The sequence below is a fragment of the Manacus candei genome, unplaced genomic scaffold (assembly GCF_025592945.1).
Source record: "Manacus candei isolate 608988 ecotype Guabito, Panama unplaced genomic scaffold, ASM2559294v1 h1tg000002l, whole genome shotgun sequence".
In the NCBI taxonomy this organism is placed as follows: domain Eukaryota; kingdom Metazoa; phylum Chordata; class Aves; order Passeriformes; family Pipridae; genus Manacus; species Manacus candei.
Genome location: NW_026138050.1, coordinates 13,844,549 through 13,870,133, shown reverse-complemented (window position 1 = coordinate 13,870,133; position 25,585 = coordinate 13,844,549). Strand labels below are relative to the sequence as shown.

The window sequence follows — 25,585 nt, the reverse complement described above, 5'->3', positions numbered from 1 at the left end:
AGATGCCTGCAGTTTGGGTAGAAGAATCCCACCCTGAATCCCACCCCAGAGGCCTTGGGGGCTGGGCAGGGAAGCCCTCGGGGAATGGGAGTTTGTGGGATGGGGTTAGCAGTGCTGTCTGCAATAGTGCTGCAGACAGGAGCGAGAAATCACGTTTCAGTGACAGAGCTTTGCTTTCCTTGCAAAATGAACACACTATTGGCACGAGGCAAAGAACGAGCAGGGGTGGGTCAGATTCCCACTCCAGCTCCAGAGCGTTCCTCCTGGGAGATGCTGAAGGGCCCTGTGAGTTCATCTCTGCTCTGTTGCATTACTGGACGCTTCTTTCCCCCTGTTTATGTGGTAGAAACATCTGAAAATAATTTGTGCCTTGTTAAGCTCTGCGGACGGTCAGGGTTCTGCGTGCAATTTGGTCTCCACCTCAGCCAGGACTAGCTGGGGCTGCTCTGTGTTTGCTCATTAGCTAACGAGACACGCTGTGGTGAGCAGGGCTCTCTGGGGGGCTGCCTCAGACGTGTGGCTGCCGTTTGCCGTGCGTGGGCACACGCAGGGGTGGGTGCGGTGCCGATGAGCTCACCCTGCGCGGGGAGCGCCGGCCCCTGCAACGGCGGCTCTCCCACTCCTCTGGATCACGCAGGTCGGCGGGGAAGACGCAGTAGGATGGTAAGGAACATCATCCCCCCAGTTATTACTAATATTGAAAGCATCTGGAGCTGCGGGTTGGGGACCTGCTCAAGAAGGACGTGCGCGCTGCAGGCCTCGCTGGAGCTCCAGCAAAGCTCCGTGTGAGCAATACATGCTGACCGGTGCTCTGGAGAGCGTGGATGGAGAAATCTTCGGCAGCAATCCCAGGACAAAGGCGAGCACGGCTGAGCAATCGAGGTGGGAGGATGCCCTCCAGAAAGGGGAAAATGATTAGGCTGGGAGGAAAGAAACAGCTTAGGGAAGGGATGATGCGCTAACCACATGGCTGGAGGAGGAGGTGTGAAGACTTGATGGGAAACGCAGGACTAAATGTGGGGGAACGGGGCAAAGAGAAGGTAAAGCGAAAGAGCAAGAAAGCCCGAGGGGACTGGTGGCATCGCAGCCCAGCGTGTCCGAGGCTCAGTGGCGAAGGCTCCAGCGAGGGGCAGCGGGGCCAGGGCTTGGCAGCTCAGCAGTGCCCAGCCAAGGGGATTCCCGGCACGGGGATCGCCCGGGCGCAGCGCTCCGGGGAAGCAGCGCTCCCACGCAGCCGCGGGGACACCCGGCGGGCCCGGCAGCTAAACCCCGGCACCCCGGCCCAGCCGAGGGGCCAAAGGGCGCTGCCCACCCCGGGCCGCGGGGGAAGGCGGGGGCTCGGGGCCGCGGGCGGGCCGGTGGCTTCCGCCCGGCGCGGCGCATTCCTACCCCGTGAGTCAGGGCGGCGCGGCGGGATGCGGCGTCCCGCGGCCCCGGGCGCTGGCAGCTCCCCGCCGGGACTCTCCCCGCCGAGCCGCGCTCGGGTCCCGGCTCCCATTTGCATGCCGAGGCTGTGAATGGCGTGCCCGCCCGGCCGGCCCCTGGCACGGGGGAGGAGTCTGCTCCGCGGGCCGAGCTCGGCGGCGCCGGTGCCTTGAGCCGAGCTGGGGGGGCGGCTCGAACCCGAGCGGCCGCTGCGCTTCGCCCGCCGGCACGGTGAGTGCGGGGCCGGGGGGATGAGCGGGGGGATGGCCGGGAGGGGCGTCCGACCGGGGCCGGTGCCTGCCCGGCGGAGGTACCGGGACCGCGCCGCCCCAGCCGGGCAGGGAGCGGCCCCGGTCGGCCCGCGGGGGTGAGACCGTGGCCGGAGGCAGGTGCCGCCCCCGACCCCCGTGTTTGGATGTTGGGAGCTCGGTGATCCCGGTGCTTTCGGCTGTAGGTGAAGGTGCGCGTTCATGGCTTGTTTCAGCTGATCGGGTCCACCCCATCTCCACGCGTTCCCACCCATCCCTCCCCTGATGCTGGCACCCGTGGTTTGGCAGCCGCTCTGGGAGGTGAGCTGCTGGAAAACACACGGCTTTTTACGTGTAAAGGTTAGCTTTCCTGCTGGATCGAGTCCCTGAACGGAGTTCTCACACTGTGCACTGCTGGCACGGAGCAGGGGATCACAGCAGCCTGACGCGAGCGAGAGCAAAGCTTTTTGCAGGATTGCACCCTCGGTGCCAAGTCCTTTTAGGTTCCTCAGCGAGCTACCAGTCCTTCCCCCCATCGTGCCGCACGCACATAGTGCCAAAGTGCCACTGGGACGTATTTTGCCTTGTGCTTTTCTCCAGTGTAACTCGGGAGAGATGAGTGGCAGCACAGAGGAGTTTTGTCCGGTGCCTGTCCTTGTGCACGGCTCGGTTCTGTGGCTGCTGCTTCTCTTGCAGGTTGGATTCGTGGCGGGGTGCACGCTGTTGGTCAGGGATGTCTCCAGGCCGGGTCTCAGAGCGAGCAGGAAGTTGTTTCCTTTCTTCCTGTTTTTGTCCCTATGCCTGCTAATTTCCTTTGGGAAGAAAACTGTATTCTGCAGTAAAGGGAAAAAATAGTCACACGTAACGGGAAGGGACAAGGCAGCAAAGCCGAAGGTGCTTCTGAATGAATCATGGGACAAGGAAGGAGCACGGGGTGTTAACTGCAGTAATGCTGATAGAGCAGCAAGGACAAGTTGCTGCCTTTGTGCTCCGACCGTGGGGGTAAAAAGGACCCGCTTGGGACAAGCTGGAGAGGAGAGCCTTGGAAGGAGAATGGGATTTCCACTCCAGTGTGTGGATAGATGTTGCTCTTCAGCTCTTCCCTCTCACTGGTGCAGGCTTTGCAGGAGGAGGTGATGACTCGTGTTAGATCGGTTGATACAGTTGGAAGACAGAGATGAACTTTCAGATACTTCCTTCTAGTTTTGATTGTTAAAAGGACTTTATGAAAGGGCTTGTCTGCCTTTTTTTCTTTAACCCTCTGTTGCTCTCATAACAGCTATCATCCCTCCCTCCTGCTGCATCCCTCTTACGTCCTTAGGTCCTCATGGCTGCCACTCGGCAGCCCAGATCTGCATTGTCCATCCATGTGTGGGCTCGTGGGGAGCCTGTGCCATTCCTGAGATGGGACACTGCCAGCCTTCCAGGAGGTGCTGTGGGTTTGGAACAGGTCCCCAGCTCTGTTCTGGTCTCTGTGCCCCCTCCAGGAAGGCAGTGGTGTGTCCGTGGTGTCCCTGCTTCTGTACGTTCCCATGAAAGGAGGTTAATGCTGTGCAGCGTAAAAGCAACTCCCACAAAACTAGTTCTGCTCTGGGACTTCCCATGACAGCCCTTTTTTTTTTTTTTTTTTTTTTTAAGCAATCCACTTGCAAGAGATCTGCCTACAAACTGGCTTTTCAGGTTCTGGGGAAAGCCATGGGCTGGCCCCGGTGTCGGGAATGTCTTGCTCTGTGCCGGATAGGCTTCAGCCAGGGGGATGAGCTTTGGGTATGGGAGAGCTCTGCTCCCCTGCAAGCTCATCCTCCTCGTGGCTTGGTGCTGATGTGTCACCTCAGCCAGGAGTTATGTCCCTCGTCACTGGACTTGGCAGACGGCTCGTTTCACTTTCGCGGCGGGGACTGAGCCGAGGCTGCAGCTGAGCGAGGTCGCCAGGCAGGAATAGGAATTCCTTTTGGGGTCATCAGTCCTGTTCCTCTGGAATCCAGCCCCGGAGAGTAGCCAGCAAGTCCCAACATGTTCCCCTGGGAGAGGCAGGGTCTGCCGAGAGTGGCATGATAGGACAGTTTATTCTGGGCACAGAGCCCTCGTGCTCAGATATAATTAGTAAAGGTTGATTCCGTTCAGTGTGTCGGATCTCAAGCACAGCCTGGTTGGTGCTGAAGGCCTGAGATGGGCAACATGACCAGGAGTACCGGGTTGTTTTCCTCTTCCGTTCAGTGTATCCAGCAGAAGGTTTGGCAGAGCACCCCATGTGCTGCTGGAGATGTGCCTGCCAAGTGGGACTGGCTGTGAGCTGAAGATCCTGACATTTCTCTATCTGTAACTCTAGAGCTTTTATCCAGCAGAACAGTCTGTGATAAGATTCTTCCCTTGTGGTTGCTGCCTTTCTTCCTTAGCTATCTCTGGAGGCTTTGGCATCCCGTGGAGACCATGTGCCTTTCTCAGAGGTTCCAGCATTAATTGTGACCTGATGTGACACTTCTATTAATTGCTGTTCCTGCAGCCACCAGCCTGTTGCCAGTATATGACCCATTTCAGTAGAAATACTTAAAACTCGAGGATGAGTTCCTTCCTTAACATTTTCCCTGATCTCAGACGTGGATTAGTTTCCTTTCTTTTCAGCTGAAGAGGTGCTGGGCTCTAAGTCTAACATTTATTGTCATCTAGTTGGAATACAAGGGACACGAAATGAGCAGATCTCACTCTGTTACTGTGAGGTTGCCTCTGTGCAGCTGGGTATGTATCTGTTGCAGTTTTAAGTAACCCACAGAATGCATGTGTTGCCTGCCTGCTCAGAGAGCCGTGTTTTATCCTCTCTGCTGTGTGACAATGTCTCAGTGTGTGCTGTGGGTGCTGCAACCTGAATTTAGTTGGACTTGTGACTGTCCAGTGGGTAAAACATCCCAGTGCTGCTGGAAGTTCTTCGGAGGAGGGGAAACCCTGGTGTCCAGTGTCACACAGGCAGTTGTCTCCCCAGTGATGGAGTTGTTTTTAGCTTTGTGGCTGACTGTTTTGTTTTGTTTTTGTTTTCTTTTCCTCTCTTTTTTTCTGTTTATTTTTTGCTTTGTTCAGAACTAGCAGAAGAACCAGTTGAACTGAATGGACGTCAGGACCTGTTGCTTACTCTGCTAGGGTCCAGCAACTCCCCTCTGAGAGAAAAGCATTTAGAAGGGACAGTCCCAGCCCTGCAGCTGTTAGTCCCAGGAGATTCAGTGGGCAGCAGGCAAGATTTAACCCTGGAAGGAAATGGATGTGTTAGGCAGCAGTTCCCATGGTCGTGCTGGCAGCTCTGTTTTCCATGGCCTTGGAGAACCCCAGCCTGATTTGGTGTGTGATGTTTGCCCGTGCCATCCTGGCCAGCTTGCACAGAGTGGTGCAGACCCTCCCTCCAGTGCCCTGTGAGATGGGCAGGCCTTGCCTGCCAACCTCTGTTTCCACAGGCAGGCTTGTCTGTGCCACTGGGAAGTGAGGTTTCCACAGGGAGAAGTGGAAATGGCGTCTGTGCTGAGCTTGCCTATTGTCATATCTTTGTTACTTGAACTTCAGGGATTTCCGACTGTTTGCTCCTGGTTTTGGTCCTGCTCATCCAGCTGCTGTCCAGGACCAGTTGAGGCCCACTTCAGATCACAGCTCTCATCCTTATTTCAGTCCATGCTGCTGTAGGAATGAGGAAGTGGGATTTTTTTTTTTTTTACTGTGTGTTGGGACGATGCCACAAGGAGCAAATTAGTAGCTGGGTTTTTGAACAAATCATCCAAACTATGGTCAAATCCTTTTGAATAACAAGCAGTGGCTGTTTCCCACTTGGTGAAGGCAGAGAGTTTATTCTTCACATTAACCTTAGCTGTCAGATCTCCTAAAGCTGTGGAGTGTATGTTCCATTGCTTGTGGGCTCTGTTTGCTGCAGAGACAGCAAATGTCAGATTGACATAAGGCTTGTTCTTGCTGTAATTTCCTTTGGGTGCACTCTTCAACTACATAGATAAACAATTTATTTCTAATATAATTAAAGCTATTTTTTGCCCATCATAGGACTATGATGATACAGACCTGAGCAGCGGATGTGCTCTCAAATTCTGGGGCCTTCAGCAACAAACAGACCTTGCCTTAGAAATCAGAGCATCTCTAAAGCACAGTGTTTATTAAAGGAAGTGTAATTTCTTCCCAGTGAACTAAGAGGTATCATTGCACAATACTTCCCTGGCAGGGTACAGCCTTCCCAAGGGGAGAAGAGATAGCAAGACGTGCCTGATCTTGCCTTTTCTGGAAAGCCTACCTTTGCCTCCTCCTCCCCTTCCTGTTTCCACTTCACTGAGAGCCAGCCCCTTGCTCTGCTGGTCAGCAGCAATCTCTACTTTGAAGGTTTGCTTTCCTTTAAAAAGGAACAATCCCTATGAGGTCATCCTGAAGCTGCACAGGACGCTGCTTTTACTGTTCTTCAGCTCTGGCACTTAGTTGGCTTTGGCTCAGTGAAAGTTAGACCAGCTTGAGTTTTAAAATCTCGAGGGCTCAGACGGTGGGATTGACAAACAGAGCTTCCGAATTTCGGGATTTACTGCCCTGTAGCAATCAGCACATGTGAGGTAGGTTTCTCTGTTGCTTAAATTCAAAGCCTTAAAGTGAACTGTAGAAGACAACAGACTGTGAGTTGTGCCAAAAAGTGTGAGTGTTCCTTCTTTTTCTCTGGCTGCTCTGGGACTGTAATTTCAGGGAGAGCAGTGAGAAAGAATGTGCCATTCACTCAGACTGAAGAAGTACGGTTCACTTAGATTTTTAATATTGTCTTTTTGCTAAAACCAAGTTAGAATTATGGTTATTTCTATTTGAGTTGGTGCACTGGGCACACATGGATATACACAGGTGTTCACACACCTGCAGAGCAAGACAAGCTCTTCCTGCAACTGCTTTCCAGTTGGACCCAGTAGGAGATGTGTGTGCTTGGTTGTTGGGCACTAGCCAGGGTAGAAATTAGAGCATCAGAGTGGCAGACAAGCTCTCCTGTGTCCCTGGCTGCTACATTAGCTGATGCTGAAGAAGAGCATCTCCAGCCAAACCAGCTCTGCTCTGAGTCCTTGGCTATTTAATTGTTCCTTTGAAGGATCTCTCTTGGGCCTCATTACTTATTCCCTCACTGGGACCCAGGTGGACAGAGGTGTGGTGGTGCTGGAGAAAGCAGGTGTGTGATGGGGGGTGAGGATGCTCTGAGTTTGAAAGGAACATGCAGAGAAAGCTGTTCTGAGTGGCTCTGCAGCTTCCATCCTTCCTGAATGTGAAGTGTGTCTTCTGGTGGCTCCAGCGTTTGTTATTGTTATTTCCTCTAAGATTTTTTTAGGTTGCTATTGAACGTGGTTTTATGTAACTTTCCATAGGAAATGTTGTCATTTGTGGTAGTTTTGATCTCCTTTGCCATTGAAGCCTTTTTATTTAGCACAACAAACAGTGATTTTTAGCTGTTTTTAGTACCCAGAGTTATTGCTGTGGAGGATGGGTGGCTTTTGGTCTCACATAATTTTTGGTTTGGCCTATTGTGATCTTTTCAGGGGAGGCTGCTGGTTTTGGCAGTTGCTTTTGCATCAATTGTTTATTGATCTCATATTTTCTAAATGAACAATGCTGGAATCACTAAGAGGCATTAATTTACCAAGAAAATTGTTCTTGGGGTGGATGCATGAGCATCAGCTATTCCAAAAGCAACCAGAGCCAGTGTTTATTGCTCTCCTGAGCTTCATCCCAGTGATGTTTTCCTATCTTTCCTTGTGTCCTGAACCCTTACAGTACTTGTGATGAATATGAGAGCCGGTAGAAAAAACTTGAAAATTCAGTATTTCAATGAAAAATGATGCCTTTGTTGGGTTTGTCTTCTGTTTCCTAATGTGGGATTGTGGCTACACTGACAAAAGCATTTCTGTGACTCTCACCTGGCTGTATAATTGAGGCAGTGACTGTGTCCGTGGTACTTGTGGGTCAGCCAGTACTTTACAGGACATCTATTTTACTAGTAATGGAAGTAAATCTGAAACAGGGTCTTCTGAAGCCCCATTGAATTGTTTAAATGAGTTAAATGTGCACTAAAATAGTTTCTGAGATCACATTTTCCTGCTTCTTTGTTAATGAGGAGCTGAAGAATAAAGAGCACTGAGACAACTGTGCTTTGAGGCTGCTGGGGACCCCAGAGCAGAGGGCTCCACTAACCCAGCAGGCAGCTGTGGTTACCTTTGAGTAGCGTTCAGGAACAAGATGATCCTTCCTCTGGATGCAGTTCCAGTGCTGGCAGTCAGTTGTTTATAGCTGGAACTGTTAATATTTGAGTTGTTAATGTGACTGTGCTCGTTATCCATTCTGGCTGCGTTCTCTGTGGCGCTGGAGCAGTGGTGTCATCCTGGATTCCTGAGATGCATCAGCCATCTGGTAGCTGGTAATGGATCTCTTGGTGGAGAGCAGCTGTTTTGCTGGCACTGTGGCTGTTGGATGTGGTGGCAGGCTGGTGCTCTCTGGGCAAAGCTGCAGGGCGTGTTCGTGGGCAAACACGAACGGGGTGAAGACACCCAAGTACTCCTGAAGGTTTTCCACTCCCTCTCCCATTGTTGGCTGTGTTTTACATGCAGGCCATTCCCCTTGCTGGTATCCAGGCAGGTTGTAGATGGCTCTGGGTTGGGTTTGCTCTGGAAGGTGGAGCTGATGATGGCTCATCACCTGGGCCCTGTGTGGGCTCTGGTGCACAGGTGTGCTTGGCTGGGGCTGTGAACTGGCCTCTGTCATTGGGGCCACACATGTTTAGGAGATGGAAAAGACCCCTCTGCCCAGCCTGCTCTGCTTGGCTCCCTTCCACCTAGTTCCTTGTGGGTGCTCCAGGCAGGGGAAATTCCTCCCTTGGGAACCCCTCAGTAGAAGCTGCCCATGGGTGAGGCTTGGCTGTCATCTCTGGAGAAATCCGTGAATGGTTTGGATGTTTTCCCATCTAATGACCCCACCAAAAAAATTCACTCTGCCTCTGCTGATACAGTAGTATTTTTATTCCTGCTGCACTCAACACCTGCACTGAGGGCACTTCTCAGAAGGTTATTTAAGCATCAAGAGATGCCGAACCCACCACCTCCCTGAGATAATTGTTGGCTTCCCACAGCGCTACAAGTGAGAGTTTCTGGCCCTGTTTTCATGATCACTTCAAACTGCACTGCCTACAGAAGCAGTCCAGTCATCTGGCTCCAGCTGCTCTGTTTGTTCCTGCTTCTTCCCCTTTCCTTCTGCTGGCACAAGTGTTTGTGGAGCCATGTGGGAAGGAGCTTGGGCTGGAACAGGCCGTTTCCTTTGCTGAGCTCGTGTGGGTTGGTCCCCAGTGTGCATCACCCGACAGCTGTGGAGCAGCATGAGGAGAGGGGCAGCACAGAGGGCTGGGGCACTGCTTCTTCTGGCCTCTTGCATATCAAGAGGCTGTGACATCTTCATAGCTTGAATTTTGAGTGTTGGTTTCTGTTATGTTGTTACTATTGTGCCTTTTGTCTGCTGCAACAGAAGGACTTCAAAGGTCAGAGTCTGTTGCCTGTGTGTTTGCAGGTTGCAGTTGTGGGTCATCTTTTAACCTGCATTTGAAGAAATTCAACTATGCTTGTACAGACAAAGGAATCAGAAGAATTTTTTGAGCTCCCTGTTTTTTTTTCCCTCTTTTATATGAGGGAGTCACACCTGGATACCTTCCAGATCCCAGGTGAAGCTGCTTTGAAATCTTGTAATGCTGGCATTCCAACAGGAGCTCACTTATAGTTGATTTCCATCATGACCTGCATCTTATTCTGATTATCAGGAAAACCAGTTGCTCAGAGGGATATCAGGTCTGCTTTCCTGGTCATGGGATTGGCTCACATCTATTCAGACTTCACTGGCACATGTTTTTATTACCTGTACTTAAAATCCTCTGGCTCTATATGCATCTGAACCTTGCCCATGTTCAGTGGGTCCCAGCTGAAGCTTTGCACTCTCAGTGTGTCTCTGGCACACCATCACTCTACCAGGCTTTGCATGAAATCCCAACCCTTGGATTTTCCTCATGTATCTTCCCATTCCCCTATCTAGGGGTCTGCCTGGCTGCTTCCAAACCAGGCAGTTCCTACTGGTGTTTCTCAGCTAATTGGATGGTTCACAGTGAGATCCCTCAGTGCTGCCTTGGTTGCCTGGGTAGCCACAGAACTTAAAAGACCTTCCCCACAGCACCCACCCTGCCTTGGTGGGTTCCTGCTGGCACAGTGCCGTGGTGGTGCTCGTGTGCTGCTGTTCCATGCCCTACTTGCTTGCTGCTTTTATGGCCACCTGCGTGCAGCTCCTGTTCGAGATCTTTCAAGAGCACTGGTTGAAAAGAAAACTCTCAGGAGGAAGATTCTGGGCCTTCTGATTCACTTTCTGTTCCATCAGAAAGACACTTGCTACCTGAGATCCGTTCCTTCCTTCTACTTTGACATCAAGTTAAAAGGCAGGGACAGGCAATGTGCCAGTGTGCCACAGTGACCTGCAGGGAAGCTGCTGCTTTTAATAAGAGGTTGGCTGTTCCCCAGTGCTCCTGTCTGGCCCCTCTCCAGAGCAGGGCACTGGGGCTCCATGCATGTAGCAGGGACAAATGCAGTTCCCTGAGCACTGACATGCCAGGCTGGGGCTGGAGAAGGACAGTGTCACACAGGCAGGGGACAGTGGCTGGAGCTGTATTTGATGTTTGAGCTGAGCTGCTGCCATGCTGAGCTATCACTGAATGGGCTGGGCCTACCCTTCCGCTCCAGGTTGCAACAGGGCTTATCTGAAATTGTTTGAGCCTCTTCAGGCTGCCAGATCAACAGGAAACAATTTGCTAGGGTTAGTTTTGTGCTGGTAAAACACCTTGAAGTGGCTCAGTGGAGTTAAGGCAAGGCTGCTCTCTGGGCAGCACCTTGCTGGCAGGGTGGTTTGGTTGTGAGCAGAACCAGGGCCGTGGGGAACTGTTGCCTGTGTGATTTGGTGCAGGCTGTTGGAGGCAGCACCAGCCTCTACCAGCACTCAGGCAGAGCCTGTGCATGGCAGAGAGCAGCGAGAGGGACAGTGTGTGGGAATGGCAGTGCTGCCAGCTCCCTGCTGGGCAGGGCTCAAAGGGCACTGTGTCTGCAGAGCTCTGCCAGGCTTGTGCCCAGAGGTGCCTGGATTGCTCAGACCCAGCCTCTGCTGGGCAGCCTCTGGGTCTGCAAAGCCTTATGGCATCTCCTCCCAGCTCGGCTGTGAGGGTCTGGAAAGCAGGAGAGGGCCCTGGGCAGTGCTGATGGTTTCATTTCTAAGGTAGTTTCTCAGTCTGGTCTCAGCCAGGGTGTTGCTGTGCTCTCAGCAGCTTTCCCCAAGAGTGCAGGGCCACAGGCCTGTTCCACCTTCCCTGTGGAACTCAGCCCCTCCATCTGCCTTGTTTTACAGGGCTGGCTCAGATATTTGGGATACTGTGTGTAACTCTCTGGGTCTGATCCATGCTAGATGGTTTTATTGGCAGCCATGAGACCGAAACCCCACTGCTCCTCTTCTTCTTGGACTTCCTGCCTTTTCCCTGCTGTGCCAGCAGCAATCCTGCTGGAGAGAGGCACAGCCAGGAACCTGCTGTCTCCTCTGGCTCGCTCTGTCTGGAGAACACATTGAGGATCCCGATTTCTTTGCTGTCTCCAGATGCCTGCTGGTGTTCCTCAACCAGAGTACCCTTCAGGTACGCAGGGCTTGCCTGGGACTCTGCAGCAGGCACTGCAAATGCAGTTGTTGCAGTGAGGGAGGTTTGAAAACTGGAGAAAAGCAGCTGGAGCCTGACCATGGAATGGATTGCAGTGGAATAGCCCTGGTGTTCTGGGGCTGTCTGTAGGAACGTGTACACGCTGTGCTGGAGAGGAGCAGTGGTCTTGGAAAAAGCAGATGCTGTTTGTTTGTTTGGGTTGAATGAAGTTGGGGTTTTGTTTTGGTTTTTGTTTGGAATGTTTCTTGGGGAAAAAAAAAAACCAAACCCAGCTTTATTTTAAATGCTGGTAAAATGGAATTTTTGGAAGAAAAGAAGTCAACATGGGAATAACGTCACTTGTCTGTTTAAATGGAAGGTTGGACTGTCTTTGAAATGACTCTACAAATCCTGAATGTATTTAGGATGCCTGTCAGTTTTAGGAGCATGCTCAGGCTTCTGGGCAAGGCTTTTCCTTCACTGTTTGGGTCAGTGGATTTCACTAAGCAGCTTTTCTTGATCATGTGCCAACTTTGGAATTTAATATACTCTCCCCCTTTCTTAGCCTGACCCACAGCACAGTGGATTTGCCTTTCGTTCTGGTGCTGTGACCTTGCTTTGGCACAGAGCTTTTGAAGATGACTTTCCCAGAGTATCTGCAATCTACACATTTCTTTCTTTCGTTTGTTTATTTTAATTGAAATGGACATTATGAATAATTTTTGTGCTGCTGCCACATGCAGCTGATCCATTAGAAGAAGACAGATTTGCAAATGCCCTGAATTCAGCCTGTGTGCTCTGGAAAAGAGTTTGTGTTTCCAGATTCCTCAGGTGAGAGATCTGAAACAGCTCCTGTCCAAGGACTGAGCTGCTGGATGTGGATCCCCCTGTGTTGATGGGAAGAGGGGCTGGTAGGAACAGTGTGGAAGAGATCTGTAGAGTCAAGATTTGCATGGAGAAGGAGGATAGGGAAAAGCTGATCGCTCTTCTAACCCAAGAACTGCAGGGCAACAAGTGAGCCCAGGAAATGGCAGATTTACAGAGGAACTGAAGAGGGCTTGTCATGCAGCACGTTTCAGCTTTGTCATGTGCAGGAATGAATACTAAAAATCTGCTTGGATTAAAGAATGACTTGGGTAAGTTCTGGAAGAATAACCATTGGATGGACATGGAGATGGATACAGAACTGTTAAATGTCAAGACATCTCTGTTACAAGAAGCCTCTGAGTCATTCATAGCACGTGCCATGGCTCTGTGCTGGGAGATAGGACTGTTGAGTGATCCTGTACCCTGCACCCCCTGCCAGGCATCCTCTGTTGGAAATGAGACACTGGCTTTAGATGGACAGTTGGCCTGACCTTGCCTGGCTGTGCTGAGTGCATTCCTATCCTGCTGCTCTTGGTGACCACTTGACAGGACTGAGACATTGGGATTGATGATATGGGACCACTCAAAACATGTCAATGCAGGCAAGTCTGAAACAAACCCCATTGGCCCCATCAAATACATGGACACTGGATCCTGAAACAGCAACCCCTAAAAATAACCAAGGGGTCGTTGTGAAACTCAGCAAGTGCTTTCAGCAATGCTGAGATAGAAATCAGTGACTGCAGCACTTTGAGTGAGAACCAGGTGCAATAAGGGCTGTGACCTGCCGTGCAGACTGTTCGACCATCCAGCTGTACATCTGTGTACACAGCTATGCAGCCATGTACAGCTAGGCTGTACATCTATATGTACACCTGGGTCCACCTTCAGTCTCCCTGTAAACCCCCTGGAGACCTGCCTCCTGTGACCATACCCCAGCCCTTTCTGTGCCCAGGGTCAGGGGCAGCTGCCTGGCCTGTGCTGTGGCTGAGTATTCACAGTGGATCAGGCCCTGAAAACTCTGTCTTAGGTGTGTTTGTAAGGTTTATTTTTGGCCTCTCCAAATGCACACAGGGAGTTGGGAATGCTGAACAGCTTTGCCTTAACTGTATACTTTTGTTGAGAAGTGAACATGTTAGTAAGTAAAAGAGGTCGAACTGGTAGAGGGATTTGCTCCTCACTGCTCTGCTGTCACCCTTGAAACTCACCTGGCCTTTAACTACTGAATGCACTTAGACAATGATTTTTTGTGTATTTTGGTGCTTTGCTATTTCAACAACTCTTTAACTGCTGAAGTTGGGAGAAAGCAGAGCAATCCATTGCTCTATCAGGATGTGAATTACATCTTCAGATATTCCATGAGGTATTCTCCTTACCTAAAGTACAAAGTTGAGTCAACTTTGGGGATAATTGTAAGGCCACAGGCTTGTCCCTCTGTGTGTGTGTGCCCTGTCCTCCTCTTTGACATGTGTGCACACTGCTGGAGATCCCATACTCTGCTCTGCAAGGGTGGCAGTGAACCCAGTGAGGGATACATGGATATTACTGTCTGTGGCAATTTTGGAAGGGAAACTGAAAACAGGTTTAATTGCAAAGTCTTTCACGGGGCGCAGCGTTATTGCAGCAGCTTTTGGGCAATACAGGTGTGATTCATTCTCTGCCTTCCTGGCTTGGCCTCACTTTGATAAAGCTGCAGGTCTTACATGTTTGTATTCTTTACACCCAGAGCTCCTGCTCACAAAGGCAGCTCTGTAGGTGGACAGGAAGGAAGTTGAGTGATGTTGGCTCAGTGAAGAGATGCTGCAAGAAGAGTTTCTAGTTCAGAGGCTCTGGAATTTGCCCTTGAAGGCACAGAAAGGAGGCTCTTGAGTTGTGTGAAATGTTTGGTCACTCCAGAGTGGTGGCTCTGTCTTTGTTGGCTGGTCTCTGATTAGAGCATCTCAGGAAGACCTTGTGTTCCTCAGGGGTAAATGCTGGAGCTCTCTACATTGCACCAAGGGAGTGTTTCAGGTGTGAGAAATCTACTTGGCTTTCTGACCTCACTGTGAAGACAAGTTTGCCCATTTTGTGTGCAAGACCTTTCAGTAAATGTCTCATGGCAGATTTACCCTCACCAAGTGCAGGCAGGAATTCCCCTAATACTCTCACTATTCCCATCTTATAGGAAGTCAGAACAGTTGTATTTGGCCACCCCTGTGGCTCAGGGTGGAGGGAAGGAAGGAACTATGTCCCTCTCATGCACAGCACAGCGTCTGTGCACACAGGACCGTGGTGCACGTACGAAGGGCATGTCTGTACAGGCTGGGTCATGAATTCCCAGACTTTTGGGGGCCTGTGGTATTTGCTGAAACCCAACCTTCATCCACCTACAGCTGAGTCCTCCCTTTCTGTCGTTGGGCTCAGCTGAGCAGGGCGCTCCTGGCAGCCAGCCCAGCTCGTGTGACCGAGCCAGCAGCTGGCCTTCAGCTCCTTTTAGATGAGATTCTCCTCTCCCTACCCCATCCAGATCATCCCCCTCTCCCTTTTGTTGACCTATTTCCCCCCCTGCCACCCCCCTCCCCGTTGTGTATCTTTTGCAATGGTGAGCATGCTGTTTGTGCAGCTCCTTCCCAGAGCAGCTGCAGGGAGCTGTGGGAATATGGTGGAAATGCCGTGCGAGGCAGCGCGTGTTTCGGACAACCAGTGCCTGATTTAGGTTGGGAGGGACCTTTGCAGGTTGTCTGGCTCAGCCACTGTGGCTGGGATAATTCAGGCTGCTCAGGGCCTCGTTTTGTTGAGTGCTGAATGTCTCGAAGGATGGAGGTCCCTTAGCCTCTGGTCCTGGCCTAGGACTTGGCCTCTCTCAAGGAAGAATCCTTGCATGTTAAAAGAAGAATCCTTGCATGTTAAACTCATTCTGGATTTAAAATAAATGGACTGTGTTAACATTTTTAGAGCACTAAGTTTTAATTCAGTTTTTCTCCTTTTTAAGTCATGTGTGCCTGCTGAATTAACTGACTGCTCTGTCCACCATGGTGGGGGAAGAGGCTGGGACACTTGGTTTTTTTTTTTTGTCCCTTATGGGTGGGATCTGTGGCCCAGGACAACGCTGGGATAGAATGGGATCTGTTGTCCCAGTTGGCACACACGCTGGCTTGCAGTTGTCTGTATGCTAGGAGAGAAAGAAATATGGGCTTGTAGTATAATTTAGGTTGGAAAGTTCCTGTGGAGGTATCTGAGCTGATCTTCCAGTTGTTTCTCTGAGCATACACAGTGAAGTAGGTGCTCTGCCAGTCTGGAAGAGTTGTGTGGTCCCTGTCCTCCTGCCTGTGACCTAAACAGGAGGGGAAAACTGCAGGAGAGTGGGCAAGATGACAGCGAGTCACTCTGCTTGCTTTGGCATTTTGGTAACGCAGCGGTTTTTATTTAAATACCATATCATTATTATTTATGTATGAAAACCACTCTTAGTTCAGGATTAGTGCCAGTTCTCTAATGTTCATGCTGTACTGGTATTGCTCTGTGCACTGGGTTGTGTTTCTAGAAAATGACTGCATTTAAAAGAGATTAGAAGCAGAAGTGAGAGACGGCCACTTGCTAATTTCTAAGTGGTAGGTGGGTAGGAAAGTACAGTGTTTCAGCTTTGGGTGGGCAAGGAAGGGTGTCTGTGAGTCACAAGCTGGTTTTAGAGGGAGGTCAGTGGCTTTTGGTACTGCAGTCACTTAGCTGGTTGGACTGGATCCAGATCTCATTAAGATTTAATTCATAACTGGTTCTTAAGGAATCTGGATCTTGTAGTAGTCTCAGCAAAAATCTTAATGGGAGGCAACTCTCAAACTTGTGCCTGCGGTCTCAGCAGCTGGCTCGAGGTCCTGTGGGCCTGAGGAATGTGCCGTGTCCTCCGAGTGTCGGGTCCTGGCTGACCAGTGCGGTCACGAGCTGTGACGCCTGAGCCCTCGTGGGGCACTTTGGGAGCCCATCCAGCGTGGGGCCTGGGTCCTCAGTCACAGCCTGGGGGAGGGCAGGGAGCCTCTCTCCGCATGGAGCGTGTCAGGGATGAGCTGGATTCCCTCCTGACTCTGATTTCTCCCGTCTCCCAGGCCTGAGGACAAGCGTGGGACGATGTCGGAGGCGCGACACGACAGCACGAGCAGTTTGCAGCGGAAGAAGCCACCATGGCTGAAACTGGACATCCCGGTGCCAGTGCCCGTGACAGTGCCAGAAGAGCCCCCCCAGCCCGTGCAGGTACAGAGGGTGGGGCAGGAGCTGGGAAGGGGTGTGCTGGGAGCGTGTCTGTGCTCTGACAGTCCTGGCTGAGAGGAAGGCAGCGTGTGGTGGCAGGTCATGAGGCCACATGAGACGGGGCAGAGCCTTTGAGTGAATTTATGATCAGTAATTATCTCCCCTTGAAGGGGATGTGGGAGGGATGAGAGTGGGTGGCTGATGTGCTCAGATCAGTAGATGTGAGTGTTTGGATGTGGGCATTGTGAAAACTGTCTTGGCCGGGGATATGGGAGTGAGTTATTCAAACAAGCATTTCTTAAGGGGACTGGAGGAGTGAAGGGCTCCTAGACTAACATGAGGGCCTGGAAGTGCTGCAGCTTGTGTTGAAATGAGCTGGGAATGAATCTGACTTATGAATAGCCAAAATAATGACAGGCTTTCATCAGTAACAGCAGAGAAAGAACAGTTACTGGCAACAAGAAGCCGTTACCAGCATGAGGAACATAAGAAAACCATGTGGGATGCGAAATAAATAACATTGAAGAGTGCTGAAGCAGAGATGAGGTGATAGGTTAATAGAAACTGTGCAATGAGTGAGAGTAAAGTGTCCTTATTTGTCCCGGGAACAGGAAAAATATCAGGAATTTCTGCTAAGGTATCAAAAAGTGATGTAGGGGTGAGACCTGGGTAAGATGCATGCTGGCTGCTCATGTGGCCTTGCTGCAGGAAGAGAGACTTTGTGCCCCAAAGGCAGAGCTGGAGGGTTCTTGCTGCCCATCTCTGTGGGTGGGTACAGGCCTGGGTTCAGTCACTTATGTGGAAGAACAGTTTAGCCATCAGAGAAATGGAGGGCTATACTGCTTCCCTGGAGGGGGGCTGAGGACAAGCTTGGCTTAAGAGGGAACTTGGAATAGCAAGAACTGTCCTCTTCACCATTCTGTGATCCAGGGACTAAAATGTGCTTTGGTTTTGTGACAGCTTCTGGCAGATAAACCTGGGTCCTGGTCTCCCCTCAGAAGGAAGAAAATTGCAGGGACTACAAGGGGAATACAGGCTGCTATCAGTGCAGGTTGAAACCTTCTGAATGAATTATTTAAGACTTTGATGGATGTTCCCTTATCTGAAATCTCTAAATCCAGCTGGGCACTTTCTGGAGAGACTGTGCTGGAAGCTGCTGGAGGTGATGTTCTCTGAGAGTCCTGTGTACACAGCCCAGGATAAGAGTACATCTTGTGCTCCTTTGGCTTGTAACCTGAGTACCTGTGCATTGCTTTTACATAAAACAGCAAAATTGTTAACATTAGTGAAAATCATGAGCTTCCTGGGCTAGAGGGGCTGAAGTAGTCTTGAGGCACAGAGTGTCTGACTGGAGAAACAGTAGCTCAGAGCTTCACTTTCCAGAGGGATAGTCTGCTCAGCCTGCATTGTACAAATGGGAGATGGTGTTTCTGCCAAGCTGATAAAAATTTAATCCAGAGCAGCCCTGGGGAGGCAGTGGTATGAGCTGAGAACAGCCTGGTGAGCTGAGTTATATTTGGTAGGTCACATTTAGCCAAGACATGCCAGGAGCTTTCAAACCTGAGTGTGCCCCAGACAATTAGGCTGTAAACAAAGCCAGTGTGCCTTTCCCAGCTTGCTTAGCCTGCAGCACTCAGCAGCTACAGCACAGACCCACCCACAGCTCTCACAGGCTTTTGATGCAGATCCAGAGTCACCAAACAGTCACTAAAGAAGCAAATCCCACTGACTGTGCTTCTCTCCGCCTTGTAGAGCGGTCCGCGAGTGTGCGGTGTGGGTTCCCTCTGGCGAGACAAAAGCCAGGAGGGTGTGTTGCAGGAGCTCATGTAATACCTGTTGAACTGCTGAGCGTTCCCCAGCCTGGCTGGCCCTGTAGAGCATCCCTGAGAGCACTGACTCCCTCCTGCTTCCCCCGGCAGCCGACGCGGCGCCAGTTCCTGCGGAGCGTGAGCATGCCGGCCGACAACAGCCGCGTGCCGTCCCTGCCCCACGACGGGAGGAGACCGGTGCTACAACGCCAGACCTCAATCACCCAGACCATCAAGAGGTGAGGTGCTGCTTCGGGGTGTTCTGCTGTCCGTTGCCACCCTCCATCTGTGCATTTACAGTGTTCCTCTTGCCCCGTTGCCTGGCACTTGGGTGGCGCGCTGCCACAGCAGGGTGAGGTTGACTCCCTTGTTATCCGTCGTGGGGCTGTGGAAGGGTGGGTGCTAAGAGGTAGCTGGTATGTCAGCCCAGTGGTGCTATCTAGCCTGTCTTTAGTACGTGAGGAGATAAGTCCTGGGAGGAGGATGGTGGTGAGCAGGACAGTGAATGGTTCTTGCTGCTTACAGACAGATTTTGGCTGCCTCCTGCCCCAGGGAGCTGGCTGTTCCTGAGTAACAGGGTGCCTCAGGCCCTGATGTTTAGCTGTGACTGTACAATGTGGTGTGCTGGGCTTGCTTTGGTGCTGTGTCTGAGAGCACATGACTGCTAGGGGAGGCAGAAGCCCATCCTGAGCAGACCAGGACTCTAAGCAGCTTGGCTCCTACCAGGGCTCATTGGCAGGTCCTTGGCGTGGCTCTGAGGGGTGATGGAGAGAAGGCTGCTCTGGTCATCATTTGTCCCCATGACCCAGTGGTCTCTGAACCCAGCCAGAGAGCTGGATGCTCCTTCACTCCCCATGGCAAAGGTTTATTCCAGTTTGTCCAGAGGGAGTGGCTTTCCCAGCTGCTCTCCTGAGATGACTGGTTTGTATCTCTGGCCATGTGTCAGGCCTGCCCTGGGTCCCAGGAGCATCCCTGGAGCTCCACAGGTCAGGGGTTCTTCCAGCCAGCCAGGCTTTGCCCACTCCCAAAGGAGCAACTTTCCAGCTCTGGGAGAGACTGATCTCCCACGCACTGTTTGCCTCAGACCTTCCCCAGCTGCCTTGGTGGGGAAGCTCTACCCCAGCAGCTCTTCCTGATCCTGCTTCTTGTGAGGTTGGGAGGGCTGAGCTGTGAAGCAGTGTCTGCTCTTTTCAGGGCTGTGGGCAGCTCCTGGGCCTGCTGAGGCTGTCCTTGCACACCGAGACTGCCTCTTCCCTTGCCTCCCTGCCCTTGTGCTGCTCCTTGCCAGGACAGTTAGGCAAGGGCGTGTCAAGGGTGAGGGGATATCCTGGGAGGGTGCTGTGGAGGCACTGACAAGAAGCATTGTGTGGGAGGGCCAGGGTAACCTCCCCCAAAGGTCCTCACAACATGCAGCTTGTGCATAGGGGAGGGGACTGGGGAGCTGTGAGACACTTTGGTGCTGGTGTGACAGATTTGCCCCTGATGCTACTACACTGTAAGGCAAACAAGGCACATGGAGCTACAGTGAGAAGGAAGGAGTGCTGGACAGTGGTGGTGAAGCTCCCCCACACTGAGGGAGATGCCGGTGTCCTGCCTAGCACTGAGGTGGTGAGCAGACACATGTGACTGTTGCACCAACAGACCCTGTGACATGTCTTCCTTCCCAGGCTCCAAGTGCTGGGGCTCAGGTTGGTGGCTGCCTGTGCCTAATGTATGTATTTTGTACCCTTGGAAGTACACACAGGGTGCCCCAGAAGAGCATAGAGAGTTTTGGAAGGCCTGGGGGTCTCCTGTAGGTGGAGAGTTCAGTGGTGTTTTGCTCTGCCCAGTTGTGCATCATGGGGGGTGGCCAGGTCTCCTCCTCCTGGGCACCTTCTAGAGAGTGCTGTGGGATGTGGGTGGGACAGAGGTGCAGCAGTGGGAAGGAGTTTCTGAGGGGCAGAACTGCAGGAGATGCACACATGACACAACACTAGCAATAATGGAAATGAGTGGATCAGAAACACGGACAGGGAACCAGAAAGTACCAAGGAAAGGCCCAAGATTCTGTGCTCCATTTAGCAGAGCTAGAGGTGCAGTGGAGAATTGCAGACTGTGCATCTGTAAATGTGTCTTGGGGATTTGTTCTGTGAGCTCTGGAAGGCTGATTGACAAGTTTTCTGCTTAACACAGCCCTCAAGATGCACAGAATGTGAAACTGCAGCAGGACCCCACACCATTTTGTTCCCTGGGGCTTGGAGGACACAGATCAAGTGTGAACCTAAGGTCAAGCCTGTGTAGTGCAGAACATGGCATGGGAGTGATTTAGGTGCCTGAGTGAAGGCATCCAACACCATTTCCAGTCTCCCAGGGTGTCCAAGGTAGCCATACAAAGCAGCAGATGTGGCACAGATAGACCTGTGCACCAGGCAAGATCCTGCCAAGGTCAACCAGAATGAGCTCAGGGCTCTTCCAGTGGCATCAGGCACCCTAGATACAAGCAGATCATATCCTGACCTGCTGACACCTCCGTGGTTTCACACTCTGGTATCCAAAGCCAGCCAGTGGGATCTGTAGCTGAGTGTCTGGGCAGAAGAAGGCAGGTCACAGAGGTCTGAGGGGGACTGCAGCGTCCCTGGTATCTTCAAGAGCAATGGGAGACATATATCAAGAGGTGCAGATGCACCAGAAGGATTCAGCAGCCTCCTGGGTTCAGAGATGCTGTTGTGTGGCTTGAGTTTGGTTGTTTCTCTTGGGTCATGCTCTCAGCTGGAGGGCCCTGCTACGGCCAGCGTGGCACAACTGCTGCCAATGGGGCTATGGCAGGAGACAGGGAGGTGCTGGATGCAGGTGGCTGCTCCCCTCCACAGCCCTGCAGGCTCCTTGCCTTCAGCTCTCTTTTCTTTGCAGCAGACAGGTTCGGTTTCAGAGGAGTCAGACCCTGCCCGCTCGCGGGCCCCGGGCGGGCAGGAGTTCCCTGAGAAAGCGGCAGTCCCTGCCCCGATCGTTTTTCAGGTACTGGTGGCACTGAGTGTGAAACCCACCCCTGCATGTGTGTGCAAGGGCTGTTGTGAACTGCACAGACTCTGGCTGTTGCTGAGACCATGCTGAGACCGTGTTGGCTTCCCAGGAGGTCCGTGAACAGGCGGAGTGAGAAAGTTCATGTGTGCTGCTAACAAAAACCAAGTGTCACTCCTACTAAACGTGTAGGCAGCTGTCAGTAAGTAGCATGGACTAACAAGCTGTCCACCCGCCAGCCTCACTCCCTCCTGCCTTTCCTAACAAGCTGTCAACCTCCTGGTGTTCACCTAAGCTGGAATATCTCCCCAGGGCAGCCACAGCCCAGCACTGCTGTCAGTGCAACATGGGGCTGTGCATATGCTGACCCCAAAGCCTCCTTGGGGCAGCAGGGGAAGGAGAGGAGGCAGCACTGAACAGATGCTGTCATGTTGTTGCAGATGGGGCTCAGAGCTCGTGAATGGATTAGAGTGTGTCCACTCTTACCCTGTTGACATCATGGCTTTTTCTAATTCAAATGTGACTGTCTTCTTTTTGAGGTGGAGGTCTTTGTTTACTTAGCACCAAGGAGATGAGCCATTCCAGGAGTCCAGGGCCCAGTGACCATCACCCTGAGTCTGGAGCTCAGTAAACTTTTAAATCAGACAGAAAATATGATTCTGGGTGTGGCAGGGACTGGACTTAATGCCCAGGAGTCTGTTCCTGTCCCACCTTCCTCACCGCTGTCCTTGGCCAGCTGCCATTCTGGCACTGTGACCACCTTTGGGACTGTTTGTGTTTGGTCTTGAGCTTTCAGGGCTGGTCAGCTCCACACAACAGAAGAGTGAGATCTGACCTCTGATGTCAGTTGTTACTGCTCCAGGGAGTCTGTAGGACATCATGGGGCTCCCCAGCTGAACAGAGGCATTCAGCATCTTCCCAGGGTGCTCCAGGTGCCCTGAAGTCTGTAGTCAGCTCTCCTGGACTATCCTGGCTATGATCAGAGGGCTCTTTGCCCTGATCCTCGCCCAGTGGTGTTGGCAGTTCAGGAATGGTCCTCACAGAGCAAACAGCTCCAGTGGTGCTTGTCCTTCCAGGCAAGTGGGAGCACAGTTCTGGAGGGCTCTGAGGCTGCTGGTGGTGCGATGAGCCATTGCTCAGCAGGCTCATGTGGGCACAAATGACCCTCAGCCCTCTCCTTTTGAGGCCCCATGTACGGGCTTGTCACCCAACATCACCTTGCTGTTGAAATACTGGTTACAGAAGTCCACGGAAGTTCTCTGAGTTGTCAGACTGTTTTGTGGCATGTGTTGTGCCAGTGAACTGCACAGCCAGGGCATTACCTCTGTGCTGAGGCTTGGGGAATCTGCCAGCTGAGGTGCTGGCCCTGGGCCCTTCTGCTCTGAACAGAGGCAAAGATTGCTCTGCTGAGATGTGGGAGCAGAGCGGTGCTCCGGGACATGTATCCCCATCTCTGAGGGCTGGCATTTGGAGACATTTAGGTCAATGAGGTCAGATGAATTCTAACCATGGTCCATGTGACCTCATGCCTGCTGAAGGGTCTGTTCCATATCTTTGAGAGAACAGGGAAGGCTGAGGGCAATGTGTGGTGTTTGCATCTGCAGGTTTCAGCTGGAAAGGCTGTGAGTTTCAAACTCACACCTTCTTGCAGGTGGCAGGTTGATGGTATTTTTGCTCAGTAGGATATAAAAGCACAAGACCAGTTTCCAGTCTTCAGTGTGGTGTCTCAGTTCCCCTGTGTGGCCTAATTCTGCATTTGTCCCAGCCTTTACTCCCCTGTGTGTTTTAATACTCACTTTGTGATCTGTGAGGTCTTGCTTCTCAGCAGCTGGAAATCCTGCCCCTGAGCAGGGGGGCTGAGGCCAGGGCTTTGGGTTTGCCTTGGAAGGACTTTCAGGTTTCAACACCTGGGCCAGTCAGCTGTAGGCTGAGAGAGCTTGTCATCTCCTGAGGATGAATTAACTGTGGTGGGAAAGGCTTGGCAGGGTGGGATGACCTCTGTAGGTTTAGAGTACCAGCTGTCCTGCAGGATTTGAAGTAGGTTTTTAGTCTGACTTATCCTGATCCCTCTCTGCCTTCCTTGGGATTTTGCTTCTGATCCACTGCTCTTCTGTGACAGCAGCCAGTTGGCAGCAACCCTGCCTCGTGGCTGCAAACCTGTGCTCCTGCTTCTGCACCCAGCAGCTTAGAACTGTGTGTGTGAGCAGAGCTCAGGACCACAGCAAACATTTGCTATTGATGTTACCTTTGAGGAGGATAGAAATCCTGCAGCATGAGATGGAGAAGTTAGGGATATGCTGTGAGTGTGTGTGTGGGGGGGGACTGGGAGAGAAGAGTGAATTCTGGAGAAGCTGCTGAGCCATGGAACAGTACAGTCCCACAGTGGGGACCTAGAGCTGGCCTGAAGATGGTAAGTGTTTGCAAAACATGGGTTTTAAAGTAAAAAAAAACCAAACACCTTTCAGTAAGTTACTTTCTGAATTTCTGTTCCATCTCTTTTCCTTTATTTTTAGAAAAACTCAGAACAAACTGTCCTTTACCCACAGTGAATCTCTCCTGGCATTTGTCTTCTGTCTTAAGAGACAAAATGCTGTTGATGGTTCTGGCCAGCATCTGTCAGGTTGCTAAAACCAGCTGAGGACAAGCTGCAAGATGCTCATGGGGAAGAGTTCTTCCTGTCTTTGAATTGGGGTGGGCTGGAAGTGACCACCAGGGGTTTTTGTCTCTTCGTGTGCACGGTCCAAGCAAACAGAAATGCTTCTTAGCACTTGTCTGCTGGCGTCTTTCAGAGGCACAGCAGACTGGTTCGGGGTGAGCAAAGACAGCGACGCGACTCAGAAGTGGCAGAGGAAGAGCCTGCGGCACTGCAGCCTGCGCTACGGGAAGCTGAAACCTCAGGTCATCCGGGAGATGGACCTGCCCAGTCAGGACAATATTTCTCTAACGAGCACAGAGACTCCCCCTCCCCTCTATGTGGGACCCTGCCAGCTGGGCATGCAAAAGGTGAGTGCCCTCCTGAGTTCCCTGCACTGTGCCTGTGCTGCTGTGGGAGCTGTGACCTGGCTGTGGGCTGAGCTCTGCCCGGACATGTCTGGGCTCCCTGCTCAGACACTTCTCACGGCTCAGGTACAGTTTGGCAGAGTTCCTCCTCCAGCAGCCTCTCTGGTGTCGTTGGCTGAGATCCCTCAGCTGTGCCAGCAGTAGGCTCAGGGCTGTGTTTGTCATGCTGGGACTGTGGTGGTAACATGTGTGCAGTGTGTCCAAGAGCTTTCAGCTCAGGCCTTTTGCTGCCATTTTGCAAGGATGAAATCCTGGTTTACAGAGTGGTCAGTATCCTGGACCCAGATGTGCAGTAACAGGCCTGGTATTACTCAGGACACTTACCCCAAGCAGAACACAGCTACTGTCCTCATAGAAACCTGGTTATGTTTTAGGACTTGGGAAAGTGGCTCTTGCATCAGTGATGCTACAGCTCTGCTCTTGGGTCCTCAGAAATGGTTTTGTGTGCCTGCAAAGGGCATCTGGTAGCCTCCCACTCACTGCCTTCAAGTGTGACCCCAGGGGGCCAGGCCCAGTTGAGCACATCCAGTTACCAGCACCTCTGAACTAACCCACAGTATCCCAACCCTTCCCTTTGCTCCTCTCATCAACACTAATTGCTGTGGTTGATGACTGTGCTTTAGTGAGCCCCACTGCAACCTGGGCTGGTGGGAAGCCATTCCTGCCAAAGCAGGACCTGAAGCCTGGCTGCACCACTGAAGCAGAGGAGAATATTGTGCGTTTTTCAATCAAGTTTCACTTTGTTGGGCTCTTTCCTGTTTCCTTACCAGTTGGTCTTTGGCCACAGGAGACTCAAATACTGTTGGGCTGCCTGTGGGCTACATTAAATCAGAACATGGTGTCAGTAGGTGTTTAAGCCCATCAAGTGTTCCCATTGAGTGTTCAGCTGTGGATTAAAAAGGCTCATAAAACCTTAGGATAAAGCATAGAGGTCATATGGAAACCACAGCTGTGATGATGTAAGGACAGAGGCAAGGTTTGTAGCTGAAGGCAATATTTTCATTACGTTGATTCCTATGTTTGGAATAAGTGAGAGCTTTGGCCTGAGGAGTCCCAAAGAAGGGCTTGCAGCTCCTGGAAGCTTGCCTGCTCCGTCCAGCTGTTAAACCTAATTAATGGGAGCAGATGTAAATATACAGTTAAGCTTCAACAGGATAACAGGATACTGTTTAAGTGCTAAGCTGTCCAGTATCAGGAAGGAAACTAGCTGGAGAAAGAACCTGACTGTTTTCAGGGATTTCTCAAACTCCTGTTTAGAC

At 51.7% G+C, this 25,585-nt stretch overlaps 1 protein-coding gene across 5 annotated transcripts in view; it reads left to right on the top strand.

Moving 5' to 3' along the window:
* Positions 1–381: 381 nt before the first annotated feature.
* RHBDF1 (rhomboid 5 homolog 1) overlaps positions 382–25,585 on the top strand; it is a 36,461-nt gene continuing 11,257 nt past the window's right edge. Inside the window, exons 1-5 of one of the 5 annotated variants that reach the window (XM_051782278.1) lie at positions 382–663; positions 16,320–16,464; positions 18,381–18,508; positions 21,159–21,263; positions 24,056–24,269. In XM_051782278.1, coding sequence (XP_051638238.1) covers positions 16,342–16,464; positions 18,381–18,508; positions 21,159–21,263; positions 24,056–24,269 — 570 coding nt within the window. In that variant the 5' untranslated portion in view covers positions 382–663; positions 16,320–16,341. Of the gene's footprint in view, positions 664–791; positions 883–1,441; positions 1,657–5,357; positions 6,257–16,319; positions 16,465–18,380; positions 18,509–21,158; positions 21,264–24,055; positions 24,270–25,585 lie in introns of those variants that run through there. The other 4 variants (XM_051782258.1, XM_051782297.1, XM_051782287.1 and 1 more) reach the window with 4 other exon arrangements.